The sequence below is a fragment of the Ictidomys tridecemlineatus genome, chromosome 7 (genome assembly GCF_052094955.1).
Source record: "Ictidomys tridecemlineatus isolate mIctTri1 chromosome 7, mIctTri1.hap1, whole genome shotgun sequence".
In the NCBI taxonomy this organism is placed as follows: domain Eukaryota; kingdom Metazoa; phylum Chordata; class Mammalia; order Rodentia; family Sciuridae; genus Ictidomys; species Ictidomys tridecemlineatus.
The window spans coordinates 112957386-112981041 of NC_135483.1; the positions used below are offsets into that span (position 1 = coordinate 112957386).

Below are 23656 nucleotides of genomic sequence, written 5' to 3' on the forward strand. Positions count from 1 at the left end.
AAAATTCTTCACAAAAAACATTGCATTGGCATCTATAATCTCATAGTATATTGAGATGATCACAGCGTACTATAGTCATCTTCTTATTTTATTTATGTGTTTATACTCTGCCTCACTGCTCATCTTCTCATTGAAATAAATACATATATATGGTTTTAATTTATCAAATTTTTAACTATAATTTTCTTGAGTGAATTATTCTATGTTATGTACCTGGGATATCTTCAATATATAGTATTTGATGTTTCCTGATAATCTATGAAGTTTTCAAATATTTAACATCTAGCCTCCTAGAACTTATGAGCCATTTAGAATTAATAAATTATTAGAATTTTTAAATTTGTTTCATAGCTGCAACATATCTTGCCATGAATCATATTCATTCTATCTATACATTTCACCCTGAAAGCGAGGCAGTTTTTTATAAATAAACAGTGAAAGAAATGTTTTAAACTTTTCTTTTATACCTGTACCCCATTTTTTATTGTTCAGATGTCTTAACAAAGTAGGGAAAGGTTGTACAGGTAAGTGTTGCTGTCCCTGGTTTCCACTCACTATGGCTTTAGTGGTCTGGGACTGGGGAGAGAGTTCTGGCAGTGACAAGTTGCCTGAACTTTTTGGCCTCTCTCCTCTACCAGCTTCATAGCTGAAATGATGCCCATGGCTTCTTGATCTTTTCTAACCTTCCCTCCTGTAACAGGAAAGGTAAGGTTCAAGATTCACATTTAGAGTTAAAGAATGGGGATGAAGCATGAGGTAAAAACAAAAACAAAAACAACACACACACACACACACACACAAAAAAAAAAAATCCACAAGTAATGACCTAGATAACTTTTATTCCATTTGCTATTATAACTTGTTGACATTTTTCCCCCCAGAGACTTAGGAAAGGAGAAAAAGTGTTTCTGATCTGAAGCATGGTAGGCCTGTGCTACTTGATTACCATGGTATCTTAATATTCTATAAATGGCACCCTGATCCCACCATTATTAATACTGCAAATTAAATTTATTCCACTTTTTAATTTGTGGCCTTGCTTTAAGATGTACTCTAAAAGATGGTATTAAATTCTGCTAGATTCTACATTAACAGATATTAAACTGTCAACAGAGGTCTTCTGCATGTAGTTGAGCATGTCATAAAATCATATGTATAATCAATGAAACACCATTTGATAATATGTACTTGTTGAATATCAAAATACCATTTCATCAAATTTGAATATTTGCCACGGAAATAAAGGCATGTCAGCAACTCATTTATAGTCACAGAAATACAAATTCAAGAAACCCACATAGTATGTGTTTCATTTAGCAACTATATCATAGGAAGTTAACAAATTTGTCAATATCATACTATGACTTCCTATAGTTTTTTGTTAGGAGAAAATGTTTTCTTAGCATAAAGATAATTATCACATTCAGTTTTCAAAAGAAAAGTGATGCCTAACTTAAGAAAAGTAGAAAGAAAAGTCAATGGAGGGGAGAAACTAATTTTCAAGCTGAAATAAATTCATAAATGGGTCCTATTTTGCATTTGGCTACATTTTAAAAGTTCTCAAGACTCTGTAGTTTAAAAAACAGGCTTTATGCCTCAGTTTCAAGGCACATGTATATGTTGGATTCAGCTAATTTGCTCCATTATGGGTCAATTTTCCCTTGGTAATACCACCTGTTGTGATTTAATTTCAAACAGAATACTAAAATGTTGTACTTTATTTCTTTGATATGAATTTTAACACTTAAATTTCTATGTACTATTATGTAGAAATCAATTTTTTGTAACTTTATATAGAGTTATCATTTTAAGCCTTTTTTTCCCTTTGAAGTCAATAAATATATGAACAAAAAATATAGTGGGACAAATTCCAATAATACTTCCAAGTTGTAATAAATATTTTCTGTAAAGAAAGTTGACTTTAAATATGTCTAATGTCTATTCTTAACTATAAACATGGAAATAATATTTATCCAAGTAGCCTAATTATTATTTAAGAAATGCTTTTAAGTAGATATAAAGGTATACAAATAATATCGAAATATTTTTAAAGTGTCAAAGTGTTTTTGCTCGTAGGTCAACATATAAATCTTTTTGGGGGATTTAAAAATTAAGAAAGCCCAAAATATTTGCTGATATCTTTCTGATTTCAGTGATGAAACTGTAGTCATAATAGAAAAAAATTGATCTGACATTCTAAGAGAAAAAAATGAAGGATTTGATAAGGAACAAAATGGGTGATTTCATCAATATTCAAATAGTATAATACTTAAAGGTTTAATCTTTTTTTATGATTACACAAAAATAAATGCTACGTTTAAGAATGGAAGTCAGTAGATGAGAGGTAGGGAACATACTAAATTTAGTGACAGAAATTCAAAGCTATCATTCTAAAGGAAACTAGAAATATAAATAAATGAATCAAAATTAGATTTTATTTATTTTGCATGTTTACTATTTCTTACTGTACATTCAAAGACACACATAAAAAACATAAAATCACATCACTTATAAGCATATTTAAAAAATAATGAGAGAATAGCATATGAAGTCTAAAATGAGAAAAATCAACTACAATTCTCACAGGAGCTATATAGATTGGACCAGAGTGAACCAGAAAACTCTAGGTTAGAAAGGTTACTCAAAAGAAATTCTTGGGTGAATTGTCAATGAAGGAAAAGTTGAAGTCCTGTAAAATCTTTAAAAAAGAAATCTCTGTCTTTGGTTATGGATAAGTTTAGAAATTTCTAGATAAACAGAAGCTGAAAACCAACTTCAGTAATTCAATGACAAGAAAATGTGTATAGATCACATATTCTGAGAAGTTGAGAAGTAAACTCAAGGACAGTAATAAAACATGAGTAATTTTTTGTTCAAACGAAAGTAATCTAAATGTAATTGAAATCAAAAAGAAAAAGCTTATTAAGGAAGTTGGGACCTAATCCAACATGTTGGAGATTAGGGCCTACTTTTTCTTCTATTAGACGCAGAGTCTCTCATTTAATTCCTAGGTCCTTGATCCACTTTGAGTTCAGTTCTGTGCATGATAAGAGCTAGGGGTTTAATTTCATTTTGTTACATATGGATGTCTAGTTTTCCCAACACCATTTGTTGAAGAGGCTCTTTTATCCAATATACATTTTTGGCACCTTTGTCTAAGATAATTGTAATTTTGTGGGTTAGTCTCTGTGTCTTCTATTCTGAACCATTGGTCTATCAGTCTATTTTGGTGCCAATACTATGCTGTTTTTGTTACTATTGCTCTGTAGTATAGTTTAAGTTCAGGTATAGTGATGCCACCTGCTTCACTCTTCCTGCTAAGGACTGCTTTAGATAATCTGGGTCTCTTATTTTTCCAGATGAATTTCATGAGTGCTTTTTCTATTTCTATGAGGAATGCCATTGGGATTTTGATTGGCATTGCATTACATCTGTATAGTGCTTTTGGTAATATGGTCATTTTGACAATATAAATTCTGCCTATCCAAGAGCAAGGTAGATCTTTCCATCTTCTAAGGTCTTTTTTAATGTCTTTCTTTAGGGTTCTCTAGTTTTCATTATATAGATCTTTCACCTCTTTCATTGTTTCCCAAGTTTTTTGTTTGTTTGTTTGCTTGTTTTTTGTTTGTTTGTTTGTTTTTAGGCAATTATAATAGGGTACCTATTATAATAGGTATGATAGGTTTTTGTTTTTAGGTATTATAATAGGATTTGTCCCTGATATACAGAAGTGCATTTGATTTATGGGTGTTGATTTTTATATCCTGCTACATTGCTGAATACATTTATTAGTTCTAGAAGTTTTCTTGTGGAACTTTTTGGAAGGTTGTGCTCCATTTCCATATGCTCTAAGGCTCAGATTCTTTATTCTTCATAAAACTTTCTCTAAGGACTATCTTTGGACCATTAGAATCTCGTTTCCAACAAGTGCTGACAGCCAACTCTCTTGGGATTATGTCTTCACAGCTGATCCTTATCCATTGGACAAGTTGGGAGTATGGAAGCTAACTCCCCTTACTTTGAGATGTTTATACTCCAGAGCTCCCTAAGAAATCAGCATGTGGCCTGAACTTGGCTCAAAATTGAACATTTGCTCTCTCTTTCCCTTTCCTATTCTGCTTCTTTCACTTTATGAATTGAATTCTTACTCTAGGACCTGTTTCTGGAATACTTAATGCAAGGCAAACATTTTGTCCAACAACATTCTGTCTCCTACCCATCCTGCTCCACTCTACTGTATCTTCCTCCCCAAGTTTCCTCCTATACTCCTTGGAAATTATCTCTTCTTTGATATTCATTCTCATGCTCTTCCTTTCTACTAGCTTTTTCTACTGTTTCTGTGAATATGTGCACTGCCTACCTCCATACTAAGAAAAACTTACTCAGTACTCTATTATCTTCTCAATTTACCTCATGTTTTCCTCTTTCCTTTTTATTGGCTGAGCTTATACCCATGTAGCCTATATATGTTACTTCCACATTGTAATTATCATTGACTTATTAATTCTTTCATTTCTGACCTTACTATGAGTCTCATAACATAGTCTCAATACATAACATTGGGAAACATCATCCTAATCATTAATTGCATATTCTGTTCTTTGCTTTTACTTCTCCTGACTCCTGAAAGTCAGCTCACTCTTCTAAACTCTTTTCCTTAGAATACTATCATGCATCAATTTCCTAAGGACTCAAAATGGCTCATCCTCGCAGCTTTTTGCCTTATTGCTCACTTTTATTTTCCCTCTTTCCTAGGCATTTCATTCTCTTAATATAAACACTAATTTTTGTTCTTGTATTTCTTTTTTTCTGTAGTCATTTCTGGGTAATCTCACCCACTATTATGGTTTACTGCAGAATCTTAATTCTGTTGGAATAAATGTGAACTGATTTTATATTTATCCAAATCCAGATTGCATCTTTACTCAACTAAATCTCTTCTCCAGAATTGGCTATTTCAGGAAGGTGCCATAACTTCCAAGTCAATTGCTTGTAAATGAACATTATCATGTTGTTAATTAAGAATAATGTTCAAGCATAAAAGACTAAGTCTTTCTAAGTCCAAACTTAAATCTTATATTCATTTAAAAATCTCTTTTTCCAACTTTGATCTGACTCCTTGTGTTAGTCAACTTTTTGTTTCTGTGACAAAAATGTGAGAAACACAACTTCAAAGAGGAAAGATATTTTGGCCTATAGTTTCAGAGGTTTCAGTCCATGTATGACTGACTCAATTGCTTTGTAGAGAGGCAGTACATCATGGTGTAGACTGTGTGGTAGAGCAGAGATGCTCACCTCATGGTAACCAGGAAGCATAAAGAGGAAGAGAGAAAAAGGAAGTAGCTGGGGACAAGAAAACCCATCCAGGGCACACCTCCAAGACCAACTTTTTCCAACTAAACCCAACTCCTAGAATTTCTATCAGATCCTAATAATGCCATGAAGTTATGTATCCGTCAGTGAATATAATGCTGAGGTCAGAACCCTCATGATCCAATTACTTCCTAATAGCTCCACCCCTGAACATTGTTCCACAGGGGACCTTGCATTGATGACTTGGTCTTTAAGTCTTGATTTCATATTCAAACTATAGCACTCCTCCCGGAGTTGGGCGTGGTGGAGCTGCCTTTAATCCCAGTGACTCAAGAGCCTGTGGTAGGAGGATTTCAAGTTTGAGTTCAGGCTCATCAACATAGTCAGACCATAAGCAGCTTAGTGAGACTATGTCTCAAAATAAATAAATAGATAAAAAGGATTAGAGATGTAGTTCCATGGAGCACTCCTGGGTGCAATCTCCAGTACTAAAACAAAAAATGTAGTACTGCTTTTGGACTGGGGACCTGCAATGAAAAAGGAACTTGATGTTTTATTCACTGCTCTTGCCTCTCCATTCATGCCTTTAGAAATTTGTCCCTAACTCTCTACTACTTGGCTTGAGGGCACAGGAAGAACTAACCCTCACCTATAAATCATCCTGAAAATTTTCTACTTTAATCAATGCTATAATTTCTTTAAGAATTATCATCATACTTTGGATCTCACCTTATGTTGCCTTTGGGTCTAGGGAGAATAGTTAGGAGAAGGAACCCAGAACTAGCTTAGATTTTACTTAAAAGTGAATCCACCTTCACTAAAGAAGGTGTCACTATAGTAATTTCTTTAATATATGGAGAAACTTACTACCTATTTTATGGCTCCCAGTTATCTTCCAGACATATTATCTGTGTTTTCCCACATGCATCTAATGTGCCTACATTTTTTCAAATGGCTTTTGCCTTGTCACTATTTATTATTGATATGTGTGTGTGTGTATATATATATATATCTCAGGAAAATTTTTTTCCTTTAACTCTCCTCCACAGTCTATACTAACACTCCATTGAGGATATTAACCTCACTTTTAGTAACTAATCTAAGCACATGGTATAATTAAGAAGAAAAAAAAGAAAAGGTAATTTTACAGTGTTCTTTTAATTTTTGCTACAACATGAAATTTCTATATGAGATTATCTTTTCATTAGGTTAGTCTTACTATGCCTGAAGATAAGTCTTATTTTTAAAAAGTGAGACTTACTCTAAGGAAATATTTTATGGGTTGAAACTTCCTGTTTCAGAAGCAACACCTTATTCAGTACCTACCAGGAGCTTTAATATGTACTACCATTTTGTTAAAATATACTGAATTGAAAGCTGATTGGACATAGATGGATACTGAAATGTCCTGGTTCATAGTGCCTAGTACTCAACAAATATTCATTGAATAAACTTACAAAAATGAAGTATTTGTAGCTTCCTTTCCCTGATATCTCAATCCATTAAAAAGAAAGTAGGTTAATCATGTGCTTCAGATGGATGTGGGGCTGGGGATGTGGCTCAAGCGGTAACACGCTTGCCTGGCATGCACTGGGCACTGGGTTCGATCCTCAGCACCACATAAAAATAAAATAAAGATGTTATGTCCACCGAAAACTGAAAAATAAATATTAAAAATTCCCTCTCTCAATCTCTTTCTCTCTCTCTCTCTCCCCTCTCTCCTCTCTCTCTCTCTCTCTTAAAAAAAAAAAAGATGGATGTGAAGAGATGAGCTACTTAAGAAAAGGAAGGTCCCAAATATCAACTTGAAAAGAGTATATACTTTGAATAAGAAGTGAAAAAGAAAACTACAGATTGACAAGTATCACGAACAGGCTTGTTAAATTGAACTACATGAAAATCTAATAGGACAGGCAAAAGAGATTCTACCAATACAAATAAAGTATTGAACTTAAAAACATCATGGGGAAATTTTATTCATTGGAAACAAATTAAACATCCATCTTTCTGATTATCTAGATGATTACATAACATTCACATTTTATTTGTTCATGCCATTAGAATAATAATTCATAATTCAAATATAGATAAAATATTATCTATTTCAGCTGCAATGATTTATGAATTTTCAGTTATAATTTAAAGAAATATTAATAACACCATCACATTGTAATATATTTTTTAAGTTTATAGGTATGATGTAGACATTCAATTGAATCATATGTTTCAATAACAGAATTAAATAAAATTAAGAATCTGTTCCTTATTAGTAGGCAGTGGTGTGAGTCTATGCAATGCCGGGGCAGGTAAGAGGATGTGTGGGAAATCCAAAACCCAGTTCAAGGCTTTTTTAATATACTACCACATATATTTTTTTCATATTTCTCATTACTATTTATTCTCTTTCACTTATAGTTTTAATCTCTAAATGATCAGTTTTATTTCATCATAAAACTATTTTATATAACTGATGCTTTTTATTAAATTATGCTATGCTTAACTACACACACACACACACACACACACACACAGAGGGAGAGGTTACATGCAATATGCATACGTACATATATACATTATATATATAATTTTTGGAATTTGGGGAAACCTATATACCAACTTGGTGAAAGAGTAATGCATTTACAAATTTCTGATTCAATTTCTTAACATATAAATGGGAAAAATGATATACTTTAGACTGTATGTGAGATTTAAAATGGGATAAAAGGTGATACACTGGTGAATTTTGTGCAAATAAATGGTACAAGCTACTAAGACAATCATCATTCTCCAACATGAAGAAGAGATGGTAGGAATATAAGGATAGAAAATGGGGATACACAATTTAGAAACCCTGGCAAGAGATGATTATGGCTCAGAGTTAGGGTCACAACAAGATCTTTATGCAAAGTAAGTAATGATGCATTTAGAAGTAATAGATAATAGAGTCTCTTGGTATATTAGGTAGAGTAAGAGAGACACCATATATTTTGGCCTGAGTAAATGAAACAATAGAATTATCCTCAACTAATGGAGAAGTTACAATTGTAGAGAATGATTCAGTTTAGTTTTACAAATGCAAAGGTCAAGACTTCTGTTAGATCTTATTTCAGCTCTAAACTATCCTCAAATTAAAGGAGTAAACAACAATTATTTAGTTGATAATGAGTTTGCAATTTGGGGAGCTCTTCGGAGTGATTTGTCACTACTTCACCTCAACTGTGGTGACCTCCAGGATGAAGTGACATAGCAGCTGGGTTCTGGAGACATTTAAACATTCTCTCACTTGAAACACCTGGCAACTGATACTGGCTGTGAGCTGCGGCAGACTATGGTTACTGATTAGAAAACATGTGGCTTCTTTATGCTGCTTCTCAATTTTCTCATAGAGAAGTGCAGCTTCTAAAAACATCCCAGGAGGATCAGGTAGAGGTTTTACCTCCTTTTGTGATACAGAGATTATCCTGTATCACATCTGCGATGGTCATAGGCTCACCCAGATTCAAGGGTATGGAAAAAGGGCTGAACCTCACTTTTGGAAAAGTATCCATGTTATAACATAAAAGAACAAGCATCCAGGATGCCAAATATTACAGTAATGATCTGGAAAATAAAATCTGCTACAGGTCTACAATGAAAATGCTAAGTATACAGGAGAACATAAAAATCTGGAGATCAGGAGTAAGTTCCTGTCTAGATGTACATACATTTGCTAATCCTTAACATTTTAGGGGAGATGAAAATAAGAAAAGTGATGTGTACCAAAAGTGGAGCCTGAGGGAACACTAACATCAAAATTCAAAGTGAGAAAGAAAAAATAGGAACAAAGAAGAGTGAGTGGGGATGACCCCTGAAATATAACAATCAAGACAGTTTGGTTTTCTTTGGCCTCCTAATGTCTCATTGAATTCCATCCGCTCAAGAGCTTTCCTCATAATAGAAACTGAGTTTCTAATGTAAGTTCCAATGTAAGTTGCTTGGTTAGGGACATTACCCTGGATCCAGATGATGGATCATAACACATCTAAATGTATCAAGATAATACCTTCCTTTGGCTATTGACTCATCTGTGATAGGCACGTAACTCACTCTGGCTTAGGAAAAACAAAAGGACTAATAATAATGTCTTTCTCCTCCCAAGTGAATGAAAAGATCTTAGAAAGAAGATATTTCATCCCATTCTCCTCCTTCCTTAAACATAGACAGCTGCTTGACAGTACCCTGTAACAAAGGTATGATAACACCAAACAAAAGAAAAAAAACAAAAAACAAAGGCTAGTATAAACAGTAGTTAAGAAGCATAAAAAGATAGTCCATGAAGTGAAATGCTAGTATCAACCATGTAATTTCAGACTTCATTTATTCATGAAGAAGAGCTCTATATGCTCTAGCTAAATTATTGCTTACATCCTACAACATTCCCAATTAATATCTTTTAAAGTTCTACATTATAATCTTGGTTTTAGCATAAAATATGACAAATTTGATGACATTCTTCTACAATAATCTTCTTTGTTTTTCTCCCTATAATATTAGCATTAATTGTGCAGCATTTACCAGGAAATTCAAACAAGTGATAAATATTAGAAAAAATGCACACTACATATAATATAGGTTGCATAGTTTCATGAAAGTTGATTTAATATTTTATATAAATGATTTTATTCTAATTCAATGTTCTTCATGCTTATTTATCTGATGCACCTTATTTATTTATTTATTTTTAACAACCATTGTATCATTTTAGTTTCATTCCAAAAGATATAGGAGTCTCATTTACATAAAAATGTCCCATCTTGACAAAAACAAAAACAAATTAAAAAATTCTTAAGTGGCCTAGCACAGTGGAGCACACCAGTAATCCCAGTGATTGAGGGGGCTGAGGCAGGAGGATCAAAGTTCAAGGCCAGCCTCAGCAACTTTGCCAGACCCCTGGCAATTTAGTGGGATCCTTTCTCAAATCCAAAATAAAAAGAACTAGAGATGGAAGTCAGGGGTGAAGTAACCCTGTGTTAAATCCTCAGTACCAAAAAGGAAAGAAAAAACCTTAAGTGATGCCATACTAAGGATGCAAGAAACACATTTTGGGGAGTAATATGGGGTTTTAAAATGGGGAAAAACCTTACATTGTTATTTAAGAGGAAAGCTGTTATCCTAAGCTTCTTATTCTTTAATAGTCACTATACTTAGCCCTGAGGATCCAGAAATATATCAAACGCACATGGCTCTTCTCCAAGAATTTAAGTATAATGAATAAAAGGAACATTTCCCAGCATAGTGGAATATACAGCTACCAGGCAAATAAATATAAATAAATAAGCAAATATTAGTACACAGAACTTGCATACATAAAAATTGTAGGTGCTGTGGGGTCATAGAACAATCTATTTTCAAAGCCACAGAATGGTAAAAGTGTTTTGCAAATTAGTAATAGGAAGAGCACTGTGAGTAAATGGAAGAGGATGTATAAAGCCTAGAAATGAAGGAGATTAAGAAATATTTGAAAATTTAACCAAAGTCCAACACTGATGAATTAAGAATGTAAAAATGCAATAGCAGGTGTTTGAGATGAAAATTTTGCACAGGAGCTGGTTAGGATCAAATAGAGCTTTTGGACTTTAAAGGCAATGGGAATACTTTGAAAGGACTTAGGTAAGATTTACATGTTAAAAAAATTACTCTAGCCTTAATTGAGATTTGGAGACCAAATGGGAACTTATTGCACATACTTAAGGTAACAACAGATTCAAACAGGGTGGAAGGAGTAAAGATATAGGGTAGTAGATTGAAAGTAGAATTTAAAAAAAACCAGTGAAATGTGGTGGTAGATTGAATGCACTTCAATTTTATACGTGTGTATGTCTATGTAAAGTTTGGGTTCCACGAATTTTCCAAATGGACAGGTAGATATACTTATCTACAACTCAAAATAAAATAAGTAAAAACCAACAAAAAAAAGGAAAGAAATAATAAATGAAACCAAAAAAGCTTGAATGAAAATGTTAGTTTGATAACAGGCACATAAACAGATACTGGAACTTCAGTAGGTTGTTTGTTAAATTATTATTTCACTCATTCAATAAATAATTGAATATCTAATTATAAAAACAGTTCTAGGTCAGAACTCTAAATTGAGAACCTAGAAATATGTTGTTGTTCTTATTTGGATGAACACATATAAAATAACCACATAGTAAATGACTTTAACAAATATGTACTAAAATATGCATAAGCAAACTAAAAATAAATTTCATTTTCTCCTTAAGATATTTTTAGTTTGTTTCAGATATTATAAATAGTTAAAACTAAATATTAATATAATTTTCTGTTTTATTTTTCCTAATAAAACAAGAAAGCCTGCTTAAGATTCAGAAGATAAATATAAATTTTAAAATTACCCTTTCTCTGGGTGCACAGCTATAGATCTTGGTTGATCCAGGCCTTGGGAAATAATTACATAACGGAAAGAGCCATTGAGTCTTGCAACTTCAATTAAGTTAAAACCATGATCTGTCCAATAGATGTTACCTGTGAGAAATACAGAATATAGTTCATAATACAGTGTGAGATAGGAAATTATTTATTAGTATGGCTAAAATTAAATTTCTGAACATTCACATAACTATTAAGACATTAAGTTTCTACTCTTTAATCATTACTTTCTAAAAAGAAAGCTGTTAAAACTCCCAATCCTAATTTCATATGTCTCAGACTAAACCATATAATGATCTATTTATATGTTTTAAATGGTGAAAATTTCCCCACCCATCAAAGGAATCTATTTAAACTTCATACTGACTTCAGGCAAAAAACATTTTCATTTACCTGCTTTACAGAGCTCTCGGGAGATTTGGTTAAAATGCACACTATATAATCTCCTTCAACATGAAAAACGCTTAGTCTAAGGCTCAATAGCATTAGAAAGAGTGGAACCAAGAGCAAAAGAGACTATTTACGCCCATGGCTATAAGCATAAAAGAAAGTGTTAGGAGTCAGAAACACAATTTTTATGAAGCAGATTGAGACCCTAACAAAACAAGTATGAAACTAAAAGAAAAAAAGTCTTAGATTATACCAGCAATCCAGTCAATGGCTATTCCTTCCACTCTTCCCAAGCCATTGGTAATGATATCTTCTTTCCAAGTCTGATCTCTTTTAGCTCGGCTGATTTTATTAAAGCCCATGTCTGTCCAATAGATGGTATCATTTCCTATGAATAAGACAGAGAAAACATACACCCACACACTATAAGATGTGTAGCAATATATGCATTAGGACCCTATAGCATTAGTATCTTTATGGTTATCATCCTGGGTATGCTAGAATATAAGTATTCTTCAGGATACAAAATTATATAGGAAGAAAAGTATGAAAATAATATGAAAGAAGCTATATTTTAGCCAAAAGATCTTTTCAAGTACTCTGAAATATTTGGGGAAATGACCTATCACATTCTTTATCATTTGCTTTCCTATTCATTTTAAAACAGTAAGTCCTTATCCCCCATGAATTTGCAAGTGTGATATCAAACCATGTTATTTTGGACCATAATTTTTCTCTTCACAATCATATCTGTGTCTGAATCTGCTAAATATAAAAAAGAACATTACTGACATAGTAAAATCAACAATGTCTCAAAGGAGAGACAATAGAAGAAAAAAGCATTTAAACTGTTATCAAGGGTATTTTAAGCATAATGTCACTCAAAATGTATAAAGCCTTATCATTCAATTATTCCTTCTGAGGTACTAAGTAGCTTCCCAAATGTCAACTACAAACACCTCATATTCAAACTCTCATTGTACAAATGGGCTTAAGGATATTTGAAGAATTGCTCTATGCTATCAAGAATCTTTAAATAACAGTGCTTTTGTATATTTGAATGAAAAATGTTTCTAAAGACTGTAAATGAAATATATTACATGTGCATGCATTTGCATAAAGGATAGTAATTATAGACCAATGATTTTAAATTTAGTCACCAGAAAGACACTGGGGACGTATTATTAAATAATAAATTTGCCACCAACTAAGGGATGACCATTTGAAGAACAAATCCTTTAAGACCAATAAAATTTATCTCTGGCACAGTGACAGACTATGGAAATAAAGAAAATGCAATTAGTATAATAAAGCAATTCATCAATAAGTTTTGGAATTCAGTTTCAAATGAAATATCATATGAATTCCTCAATTTGTTTGCTGAAAGATTTCAAATACCTCCTTTTTTAACAATGGTTAGGTCAGATAGAAAATCCTTTGAATCTCAGCAGAAATATCAGGCCCCCAAAAAATGTACCCAAAAAGCAAAGATTTTTTGATATTTCCTTTTTGCCAAAAGTATCAGAAAATGTGATTTAATTATTGAAATAGACAATCAACAAAAATAAGCATTATTTTTCATAAATAGTAAGCACTGTATATTGAATAAAAAATTCCCAAAATATTAAACCCATATATCCTACTTCCTATTTTGTTTCTCTACTTGTGTGTAGAAAATAGAACATATAAATGACAAATTCTGGATTTTCTATCTGGAACATGATTCTCTTGGAATATTTTACCATGGTAACTACCTTTGTATTAGTGATATAATGGATAGCAACTCCATTCTTTGTTTCTTGAGCTAAAAACCTCAGGATTTTCTGATCATTTTTTTCTCATATTCCATATCCAATTCATCACTAAATATTTTCATATTTCATTCATTTTCAGGAATTTTTGGTCCCTTTTATTCTTCTTTCAAAATGTAATCATCATCTAACCACTTCTCACCTCCTCTAGTTCTATTATCAAAATCCAAACCACCATTTACTCTGGTCCAAAGTCTTGCAATAGCCTCCTACCTCACCTGCCCACTGTGTGTTTTTGCTCCTGTACTTCCTTTCCCATGAATATTTTCTCCACTTAGGAGCTATGATTACACATGTTAAAAGATATTTTTTACTCCTCCATTCCAAATTTAATAATTTCCCTGTCTCATCCAAGGTAAAGTTAGAGCTCCTCCCATGATCTTCCCACATCCTCTGGACCTCTTCTACTTGATATCCCTCTACTCAACCATCTCTAGAAATACAGACCATCCTGGTCCTTAGGCAAAACAAATCCTCCTCACCCTGTATTTTGCCTACATTTTTTTCTTTCTCTCTGGAATGTTCTTTTCCTAGATATCTACACAGCTGTATCTTGGCTCAAATATACCCATCTTACAGAAAATTTACATAAAATCCTAGAAAAATTATTCCCTTAGCAAATTTTATTTTTCTCTATAACACATATCACTATCAAACACATTAGGTAATTATAAGTTTCCTTGCCTCACAGGAATGTATTCCTTTGATAGTTGGGACTTTGTTTAGTACTTTATTCCTAGTACCTGGTACATAGTAACATCACAGCAAACATTTGGTAAGTTAGTGCGTAAATGTCATATGCTGTATAAAAACTGGTTTGGAGGTAGGAAGACCCATGTCTTGCCATGAGAAATCTTACAAACTTGTTAATGAACACACAGTATGCACGTGAAAAAAATGACAGTTTACAACAGTGTAAGATGAGAAGCATGCAATTTGGGCAGATACATAATGGACAGGTTTTAAGAGAATAAAAACAGCCTTCACAAGAATAATAAAAAAGGACCCTCATTTTATAAATTATATTCATATTACATTTATATATTTTTAAAACTTATTAATCTTGAAAAATTCTGTTCATTATAATCATGAAGCATTTTTTCTAACACCATCTCTTGCACATATGTACCTTTATTATCATTGAACTGATTTTTTTTCCTCTTCTTAGAACCGGAGTATTTTATAGGTAGGTACTACAATTGGGTCAACTTCTGCCTATGTGTTATATGCTTAGCAAAAATTTTGTAATCCTGAGTTGTACCTAAATTCCTCATAGCACTGAGAAACAACAGATTTACTGGTATCTTTTACATTAGTATTTTCAAAATTCATGAAAAAGCAAACCATATGATGATGCAATAAAAAGAATAAAGACAATAGAAGGACTAAATCACTCATTTTTAGCCCATCCTTATAAATTTTTTTCATATATTTACTTTGTACCTACACACACACTCTAAATGCAATGTATGCTAATATATGAGAATATATCTTTAATATCTGTGAATTTTGGAAATGAACATGAATTAGGTAAAAAACTTTCAATTAGGATGAGAATCAAGTTAAGAGATGATAAATGTTTATAAAAAACTAAAATGATAAAATTATACAAAAGATAAAAAGTGAAGAAAACTATAATTACCATCTTGAAATTTATTTCAATGTATGAACATTTTTAACTTTACCTCTATTTAACAGATTCTTTTAGAATACTTAGCATATGTCTACAATAGTTCTTTGCATAAGAATATGGTAGTGAACATAACAGACATAGAATTTAAGTTCTTGGGTAGAATTAAAAATAAACTATCTGAAGACATATGGTAACTTGATAAAATATAACTACAGAATGAAAAAGAATTTGTAATTTAATATAATAACAATTATAATTACCTCCTCATAGGTAAAAGTATAAAAATAGATTCTTTGGAGTCACTTTCAAGGACTAACATATAGAAATATTGGTAATATTTAAAGAGATTGTGTAATTAAAGTAAAAATTAAAGGTAGAGTCAAATATTGTCATGGTGATATTTGTCTATGAAATAAAGAAAAAAACTTTGACAATGAGAAAGTTACTGAGTTGAGAAAAAAAATTACTCAAGTGTTTAAAGCTGAAAGGCTAACCAGAATATTCAAGTCTCTTAAAGACCTTTCTTCACCCTTAGGGTCTATTTTTTTATAATTAATTAAAAAATATGTATTACTGATCAGCTTTTGGAGAATATACTCTTTTCCATTTTTCCATGGGCTTTTGTGGCCTAGAAAATTTAAAGTTATGTTTCCTGATCTAAATTTACATTTTTGTTTTACTTTGTTTCTATAAACAGCACATACACGTGAAAATACATAAAATAAAAAATAAAGTATATGAGTGCTATTTTTTTTCCTACTAATGAAATAATCAGCACACAAGGAGAATGGTAAAATAGAGAGCAAGAAGCCTAGGGTTGGGTTATTATTATTCTGCCACTAATCATGAAAAATTCACAAGATTCTTTGTCCCTCTAAGCTTATTTTCATGTAAACAAATGTACTCGAGTGCACGCATGCACACACACACGTATTTATATCATATATACTTATATGAATATATGTATGTATATGTATGTATTTGCAATATACATATATGTACATATGTATAGCATAAATATATATTTGCATAATCTATGTGCATTCTAACAGAAGATAAAATTTAGAATACCTTTATTCTCTTCCAAGTCTGATTGTCTAGTGTTAAACATTTTTTTTCACTTGTAATAAATGGAATATAGTATCCCAAACTATAGTCTAAAATATAGTTGTTATAATGATCTTTTTTCCTCATAATTTTGCTCATTTTTAAATAGCTCTGTTGTCTGGAGAAAAAAAAATTAAGCATATGATTTTACTCAGAATATGCTTTAGTGGCTATTAAGCTATATCTCTTATTAAACTTCAGAACTTTACATTTATCCTATTAAATGTCAATTTGTTAAATTTGATATTGGATCCTGCCTGTTAACATTTTTAAAAAATCATATGTTAGCCAATGAATCCTTTTAGTGATATCTACAAATTTGATAACAAGGTTTTCTGTATCTTTATTCAAGTCAGTAGTAATTGTGCTGAATTAGATCAACAACACACTTTACATATCACTGAAGACTAATCTCTGAGCTAAACAGTTTTTCATTTCATTATGTCTTAATAATTTATATTTATATATATTTCACGCATAAGTCTTAAGAATACATCTTGATCAAGAGGTAGATCATGGCCAACATCTGCTTTGTCCTGAGTCAGCAGCATTTTTCTTCACTAATGTGAATTCACTATTCTGACTACTACTACAGAGTAGTTAAATACAGTACATACTCCTTGGCTTGACCTCTGTCATTTACCAGCATGAGTATCAGACTCATCCTTTAATTTTCTTTTATATTGCTTTTCCATGTTGTGAAACACCACAGATTATTTCCTCATTTTGAACACACACGTTTTGCTCAATTTCTGGCCATTATGAATATGTCTGTGAACATTTTGATCCATGTTTTAGAATAAACATACACTGTCATTTCTGTCAACTATATGTCCACAGGTGGAACTGCTGAGTCATAGGACAGACACTGTTAGTAAGTAGAGCTTATTTAAATTAATTAATTAATTATCTCAATTCTCACCTAATTAAGAATCACATCTTGAACTTTAGCTATTTTTGAGTTCTACTATTCTCTTCATATTTGACTAATTCAACCATGGGATCCTATAAGTACAATGAACAGGCAAGAGATTTTGAATATTTTCATTTCTAGGAACTTGCTCAACATAATTGTCTACTTGTCTGATGCTATTTTCTTGCCAGACAAGGGATAAATAACTGGCTGTCAGTATGCAGTGACTTTAGAGTGTATTATTATTAAACAGTAAAGAGAAGCTGATTATTTCAGCTTCTTCTACAATGACTAGTTTTTTCTTTTCTTCTTCACCAGAGGAAATTGAAAAGTATCGAGAGATAAATATTTCAAGACACTGGATTTTTTGGTGAACCATTTACAAATATTATAATATATGTATAAAAGAAAAAGAGAAAAGAGGGAAGGAGAAAAGTAGAAATGAATGAATTATATTTCTTCATTTTTAACATTGGCACAGCTTCATATATCTGCTGACACAATGCATCAGGGAATATTAGGGATATGAGAGAGTAAGATGAATGGAGAGGGTCTGTAAAATAATTCTTTGTTAATTGTGTAACTGATGCTAAAAGGAAGTTCTATTATCTCATCAATAATTTATAACCAGCTTTATCGGTACTAAATCTATATTTATATTGTGGATCTAGCACCTAGTTTTAGCAAAACAATTGAATAGTAAACACACAAACACGTGTGTGTGTGTATGTGTGTGTGTATGTACAAATTCCGATAATTTTGAGGCTATAAATATAACAAATTACTCCAGCATATATTAAAGAACTCTTACTATATAGGCTTCTTTTTCTTAAAAACAAACACAATAACCCATGACATAAACAAACTCCTTTGGGAGAATCTGAGTTTGGTCATTAGATCTGGTATTAGAAACATAATCTTTCACGATACTTCCTAAAATATTTGAGGAATGGAGTCATATGATTTCAAAATCTGATTGACATCTTGGAGACTTATTTTTTCCCAAGTATATTAACTAAGGAAATTGTACAAATTTTTGCAGAAAACAAGAATCTTTAATAATTGATCCTGGTAATATTTTCTCAGAGCTTGGAGCTTCTTTAAGAAACTCAAGTTGAAAAATTATTGAAGAACATGTCTAGAGAGTGGGGACTAAAATTTATAACTTTGTTTAGTTTAAATATCCAGTTTCATTGTTTCCATTCTTTTTGATCCATAATATTCCATCTTATATTTTAAACATAGGTAATCATGCTCAGTCATAGAAGTATATTTTAGGGCTGGGGGTGTAACTCAATGGTTGAGCACTTGCCTTGAACACAGGAGGCCCTGTATTTGATCCCAAGTACAATACCACTCACACACACACACAAAAAAAAGAAAAGTGTATGCAAACGTATCTGATATTCTATATAAATATTTTTATAGTTTCTTAATAAATTTAAGGCCTGGGTTACTTAAGGTATTTTATCTTTAACTATTACACTTTGTTAATTAATGTACTATTTATTACCTTATACAGAAAAGTCTACTAGCAAAATTGATATTTTTGTTGGATCTTTGACTTTTGATGTTACATAGAAAAACACAAATCTTTTGGCTATATGGAATAGAGATAAGCTCCTGGTATTGATGCACATATAGAACCTGCTTTATAATTTTGATTGTTCAGATGATAAAAAGTAATGTTGCTCATTCTGTGACCCTCCAGTCACCATTTTTTACTTGGACTTTAATTATTTTCTATCTCCTTCTGATGACCTTGCTATAGAGACCTTTTCTATTCCATTGTAAGAAATACAAGCATGTTCCATAATTTTATTGTCATTCATTAGCAATGACCTTAACAGATAGGCCCAGAAGTATAACTGTTGCCACATTTACAAAAGGCTGCCTCAAGGCCTTGCAATTTATTAATTCCTCTAGCTTATCTAAGATAACGGTTTCCAATCTGTTTCTCATTTTAAAACTTTGACAGACACGACAGTTAATTCTAATGCAAACTCCCATCTTCTGCCATTTCAAAGATTACCTTCTCTACTATATTTTTGGAAAGAGGAAGTATTCTCATACTCCTCCTACATTTTTCAATCATCAGGCTTTTCAATATGATAGTTGATTATTGTTCTGTGCCGTTTCAACCAAGATATCTGGCCCAATTATTTTCCATGAACCACTTACTCCTCAACCCACCCTGACACACACATAAAACCATTCATACAAATATAAAACACAAACATGGTAACATGATCCATGACAGCGTAAAAACTCCAAACTAAAAATTAAATCATGTAATTTATTCTATAAATCACTCTGGCAACACCCACCACTGGAGGTTGGTGTGTGGAAAATTCATACTGAACCCAAGTCTTACACTTCATTTCATGCAAAAGACTAATACCATATCTCTGGCTCCTTCCCTCCTCTTTTCCTTGTCATTTAAACTTATCATTCCTTCCTCTTTCTGATTACCCATTCTCCAAAGAGAAATTCTCTCTAGCCTTTGTCCTTAACCTCTCAGCAGGCCTAGGTATGCATAGTTTAAATTCAGTAGTTCTCAAATGATTGCCCTTTAGAATTGCCTCAGTAATTAAAAAGAAAAAGAACACCACACACACACACACACACACACACACACACACACACACAAATGATACAGTCACAGAGCTATTAAGTTACTTAATAGGAAGTGCTATGCAGGTTAAACATTACTATAGATAACCTATGCTAGTTATAGTTAAACATGGAATTATAAGATAGGAATAAAATCAACTTTATTTGACAGAGACCATGATCTCATGAAAAAGATTTCAGTTATGAAATTTCCATTCCCTCTTCTTGTTTACAAACCCATTGCCTACCACTGAAGAAATTTTCAGAAGAACTTGACATTGTCTCATATGGGAGAAAATCAGATTTGGAAGTATTTTTCTTTTCTAGTTTGGAAAGTCTTTAACTTGAAAAAACAGCATTTTAAAAATTTCATCAGTTGACTCCAGATTTCAGAAATCACTGTTCTTTATTCTATGCCTGAATCAAGCCCAAGAACCAGGCAACTTATAGGCTGATTACTTTATTTTGGTCATCTTCCACTGCTAATATATTGGCTTCAAACTGCATATGTGTCTTATGCTGCAGATTTTCTTACCTAATTTTTTTCCTTTAAATTATTCAGACATTGTGACCCTTAAAGTGGCATACTTATCTCTTTACATTAACTATTAAAAATACAAAAAACAATTTCTAGTAAAAATATATAATTATAAAAAGTACATTTTATCTCTAGTATCATTTTATTTTTTCTTCCCTAGATTTTCCCTTAGTTCTAATTTCCTCACATTTTAATTGTTCATTTTATCCCATTTCCCTTACTTTGAGAAGATATATAAAACACTTTTATATAAGGTTAGGTATATATATTTTTTAACATATCAAATCATATGTGATAGATGCATAACTTCAAAGTTGAGTACATAGACTTTAAGGAATAGCTAGAATTACCAGGAAAATCCATCACATTGTTGAGTATTGTTTAACTTTTGTTTTTTACTTTTATATTTCTCATCCTTTAAAAATGTCTATTTTCATAGATACATCAAGGAAAGAAAACTTCAGACTACTATCCCTGATGAAAATGGATGCAAAAAATAAAATTCTGGAAAAGCACATACAAAAACATATTAAAAAGATAGTGCACCACAATCAAGTGGGGTTCATCCCAAGGATGCAAGGTTGGTTCAATATATGGAAATCAATAATATATCACACCAAATAGAATTAAAGACAAGAATATATGATTACCTCAATAGATGCAGAGGAAGCATTTCATAAAATACAGCACCTCTTTATATTCAAAACACTAGAAAAATTACGGATAGTAGGAACATACCTCAACATTGTAAAAGCTACCTATACTAAGCACAAAGCCAACCTCATTATAAATGGAGTAAAATTGAAAGCATTCCCGCTAAAAACAAGAACAAGACTGGGATGCCCTCTTTCACTATTTCTATTCAACAAAGTCCTTGAATCTCTAGCTAGAGCAATAAGACAAAAGAAATTAAAAGGATATGAATAGGAAAAGAAGATCCAAAAATTCTACCAGAAAACTTCTAGAACTAATAAATAAATTCAGCAAAGTAGCAGGATATAAAATCAGTTTGCCATAAATCAAATGCATTTTTATACATAAGTGATGAATCCCACTGCAAGAGAAATTAGTAAAATGATCCCATTCACAATATCTGCACATTCAAAAAAGAAAATGTTTGAGAATCAATCTAACAGAGGAGGTGAAAAATCCCTTCAATGAAAAGTACAAAACACTAAAAGAAAGTAAAGAACACCTTAGAAGATGACAATATCTCCCATGCTCTTGGATAGGAAGAATAAATATAGTCAAAATGGCCATACTACCCAAACTGTTATACAGATTTAATGTAATTCCTATTAATATCCAAATGACATTCTTCATAGAACTACAAAACTTAATAATGAAATTCATTTGGAAAAATAAGAGACCCAGAATATTCAAAACAAACCTTAACAAGAAGAGTAAAGCAGGTGGCATCACAATATTAGATTTTAAACTATACTACAGAGCAATGATAACAAAAGTGGCATGGTATTGGTACTAGACATGTAGACCAATGGTACAAAATAGAAGGAACAGAGACAAACCCACGTAAATACAGTTATCTCATATTAGACAAAGGTACCAAAAATATATTGGAGAAAAGACAGCCTCTTCAACAAATGGTGCTGGGAAAACTACAAATCCATATGTAGCAAAATAAAATTAAACCTCTATCTCTCACCCTGCACAAAAATCAACTCAAAGTGGATCAAAAACTTAGACACTAGAAGAGATACCCAGCACTTAATAGAAGAAAAAGTAGGCTCAAATCTTCATCATGTTGGCTTCAGGACCTGACTTTCTTAATAAAAGTCCTAAAGTGCAAAACGTAAAATCAAGAGTCAATGAATAGGATAGATCCAAACTAAAAAGCTTTTTCTCAGAAAAGGAAATAATCAATAACATGATGAGAAGCCTTCAGAATGGGGAAATGTCTTTACCACATGCACCTTAGGCAGAGCAATAATCTACAGGACATATAAAAACTCAAAAAAAATTAACACCAAAAGAACAAATAACCCAATTAATAAATGGGCTAAGCAACTGAGCAGACTTTTCACAGAAGAAATACAATCAATCAATATATGAAAAAATGATCATCATCTCTAGCAATTAGAGAAATACAAATCATACTACTCTAAATTTCATCTTACTCTAGTCAGAATGGCAATTATCAAGAATACAAACAATAATAAGTGTTAATGAGGATGTAAGGGAAAAGGTACTCTTAGACATTGCTGGTGGGACGAAAATTGGTGCTCCCACTATGGAAAGCAGTATGCAGATACCTCAAAAACCTTGGAATGTAACCACCATTTGAGCCAGCTATCCCACTCAGTGGTTTATACTAAAAGGACTTAAAATCAGCATACTACAGTGATGTAGCCACATCAGTGTTTATAGAAGTTCAATTCACAATAGCTGAACTGGGGAACCAACCTAGATGTCCTTCAACAGATAAATAGATAAAGAAAATGTGGCACATACACGGGATGGAATATTATTCAGTCTTAAAGAAGAATGAAATTATGGCATTTCCAGGAAAATAGATGGAAATAGAGAATACTATGCTAAGTGAATTAAGTCAATCCCCCCCAAAACCAAAAGTCAAATGTTTTCTCTGATAAGTGAATGCTGATCCATAGTGGGGCAGGAATGTAGGGGAGAATGAACAATTTGGTTTGTGGAGAAGGGAGTGAGATAAGGGGTGGGGCTATGGGGACAGTAGCATGAGACAGACACTATTAGCCTATACATGTATGATTATACTACTGTAGTGATTTTGTACCATGTACAGCCAGAGGAAAAAGAAGCTATGTTCCATTTGTGCGAAATATGTCAAAATGCATTCTACTGTCATATATACATAATTAAAATAAATTAAAAATAATAAAAATGTCTATTTGTATGTGTATATATAAATT

General features: G+C 32.1%; 1 protein-coding gene across 5 annotated transcripts in view; it reads right to left on the reverse strand.

Annotated features, from left to right (window-relative positions):
* Lrp1b (LDL receptor related protein 1B) overlaps positions 1-23656 on the reverse strand; it is a 1779935-nt gene that overhangs the window by 464334 nt on the left and 1291945 nt on the right. For all 5 annotated transcript variants that reach the window (XM_078017329.1, XM_078017328.1, XM_078017330.1 and 2 more), the window contains exons 36-37: positions 12386-12520; positions 11709-11838 (exon numbers count right to left, since the gene is read on the reverse strand). In XM_078017329.1, coding sequence (XP_077873455.1) covers positions 11709-11838; positions 12386-12520 — 265 coding nt within the window. The remainder of the gene's footprint in view (positions 1-11708; positions 11839-12385; positions 12521-23656) is intronic.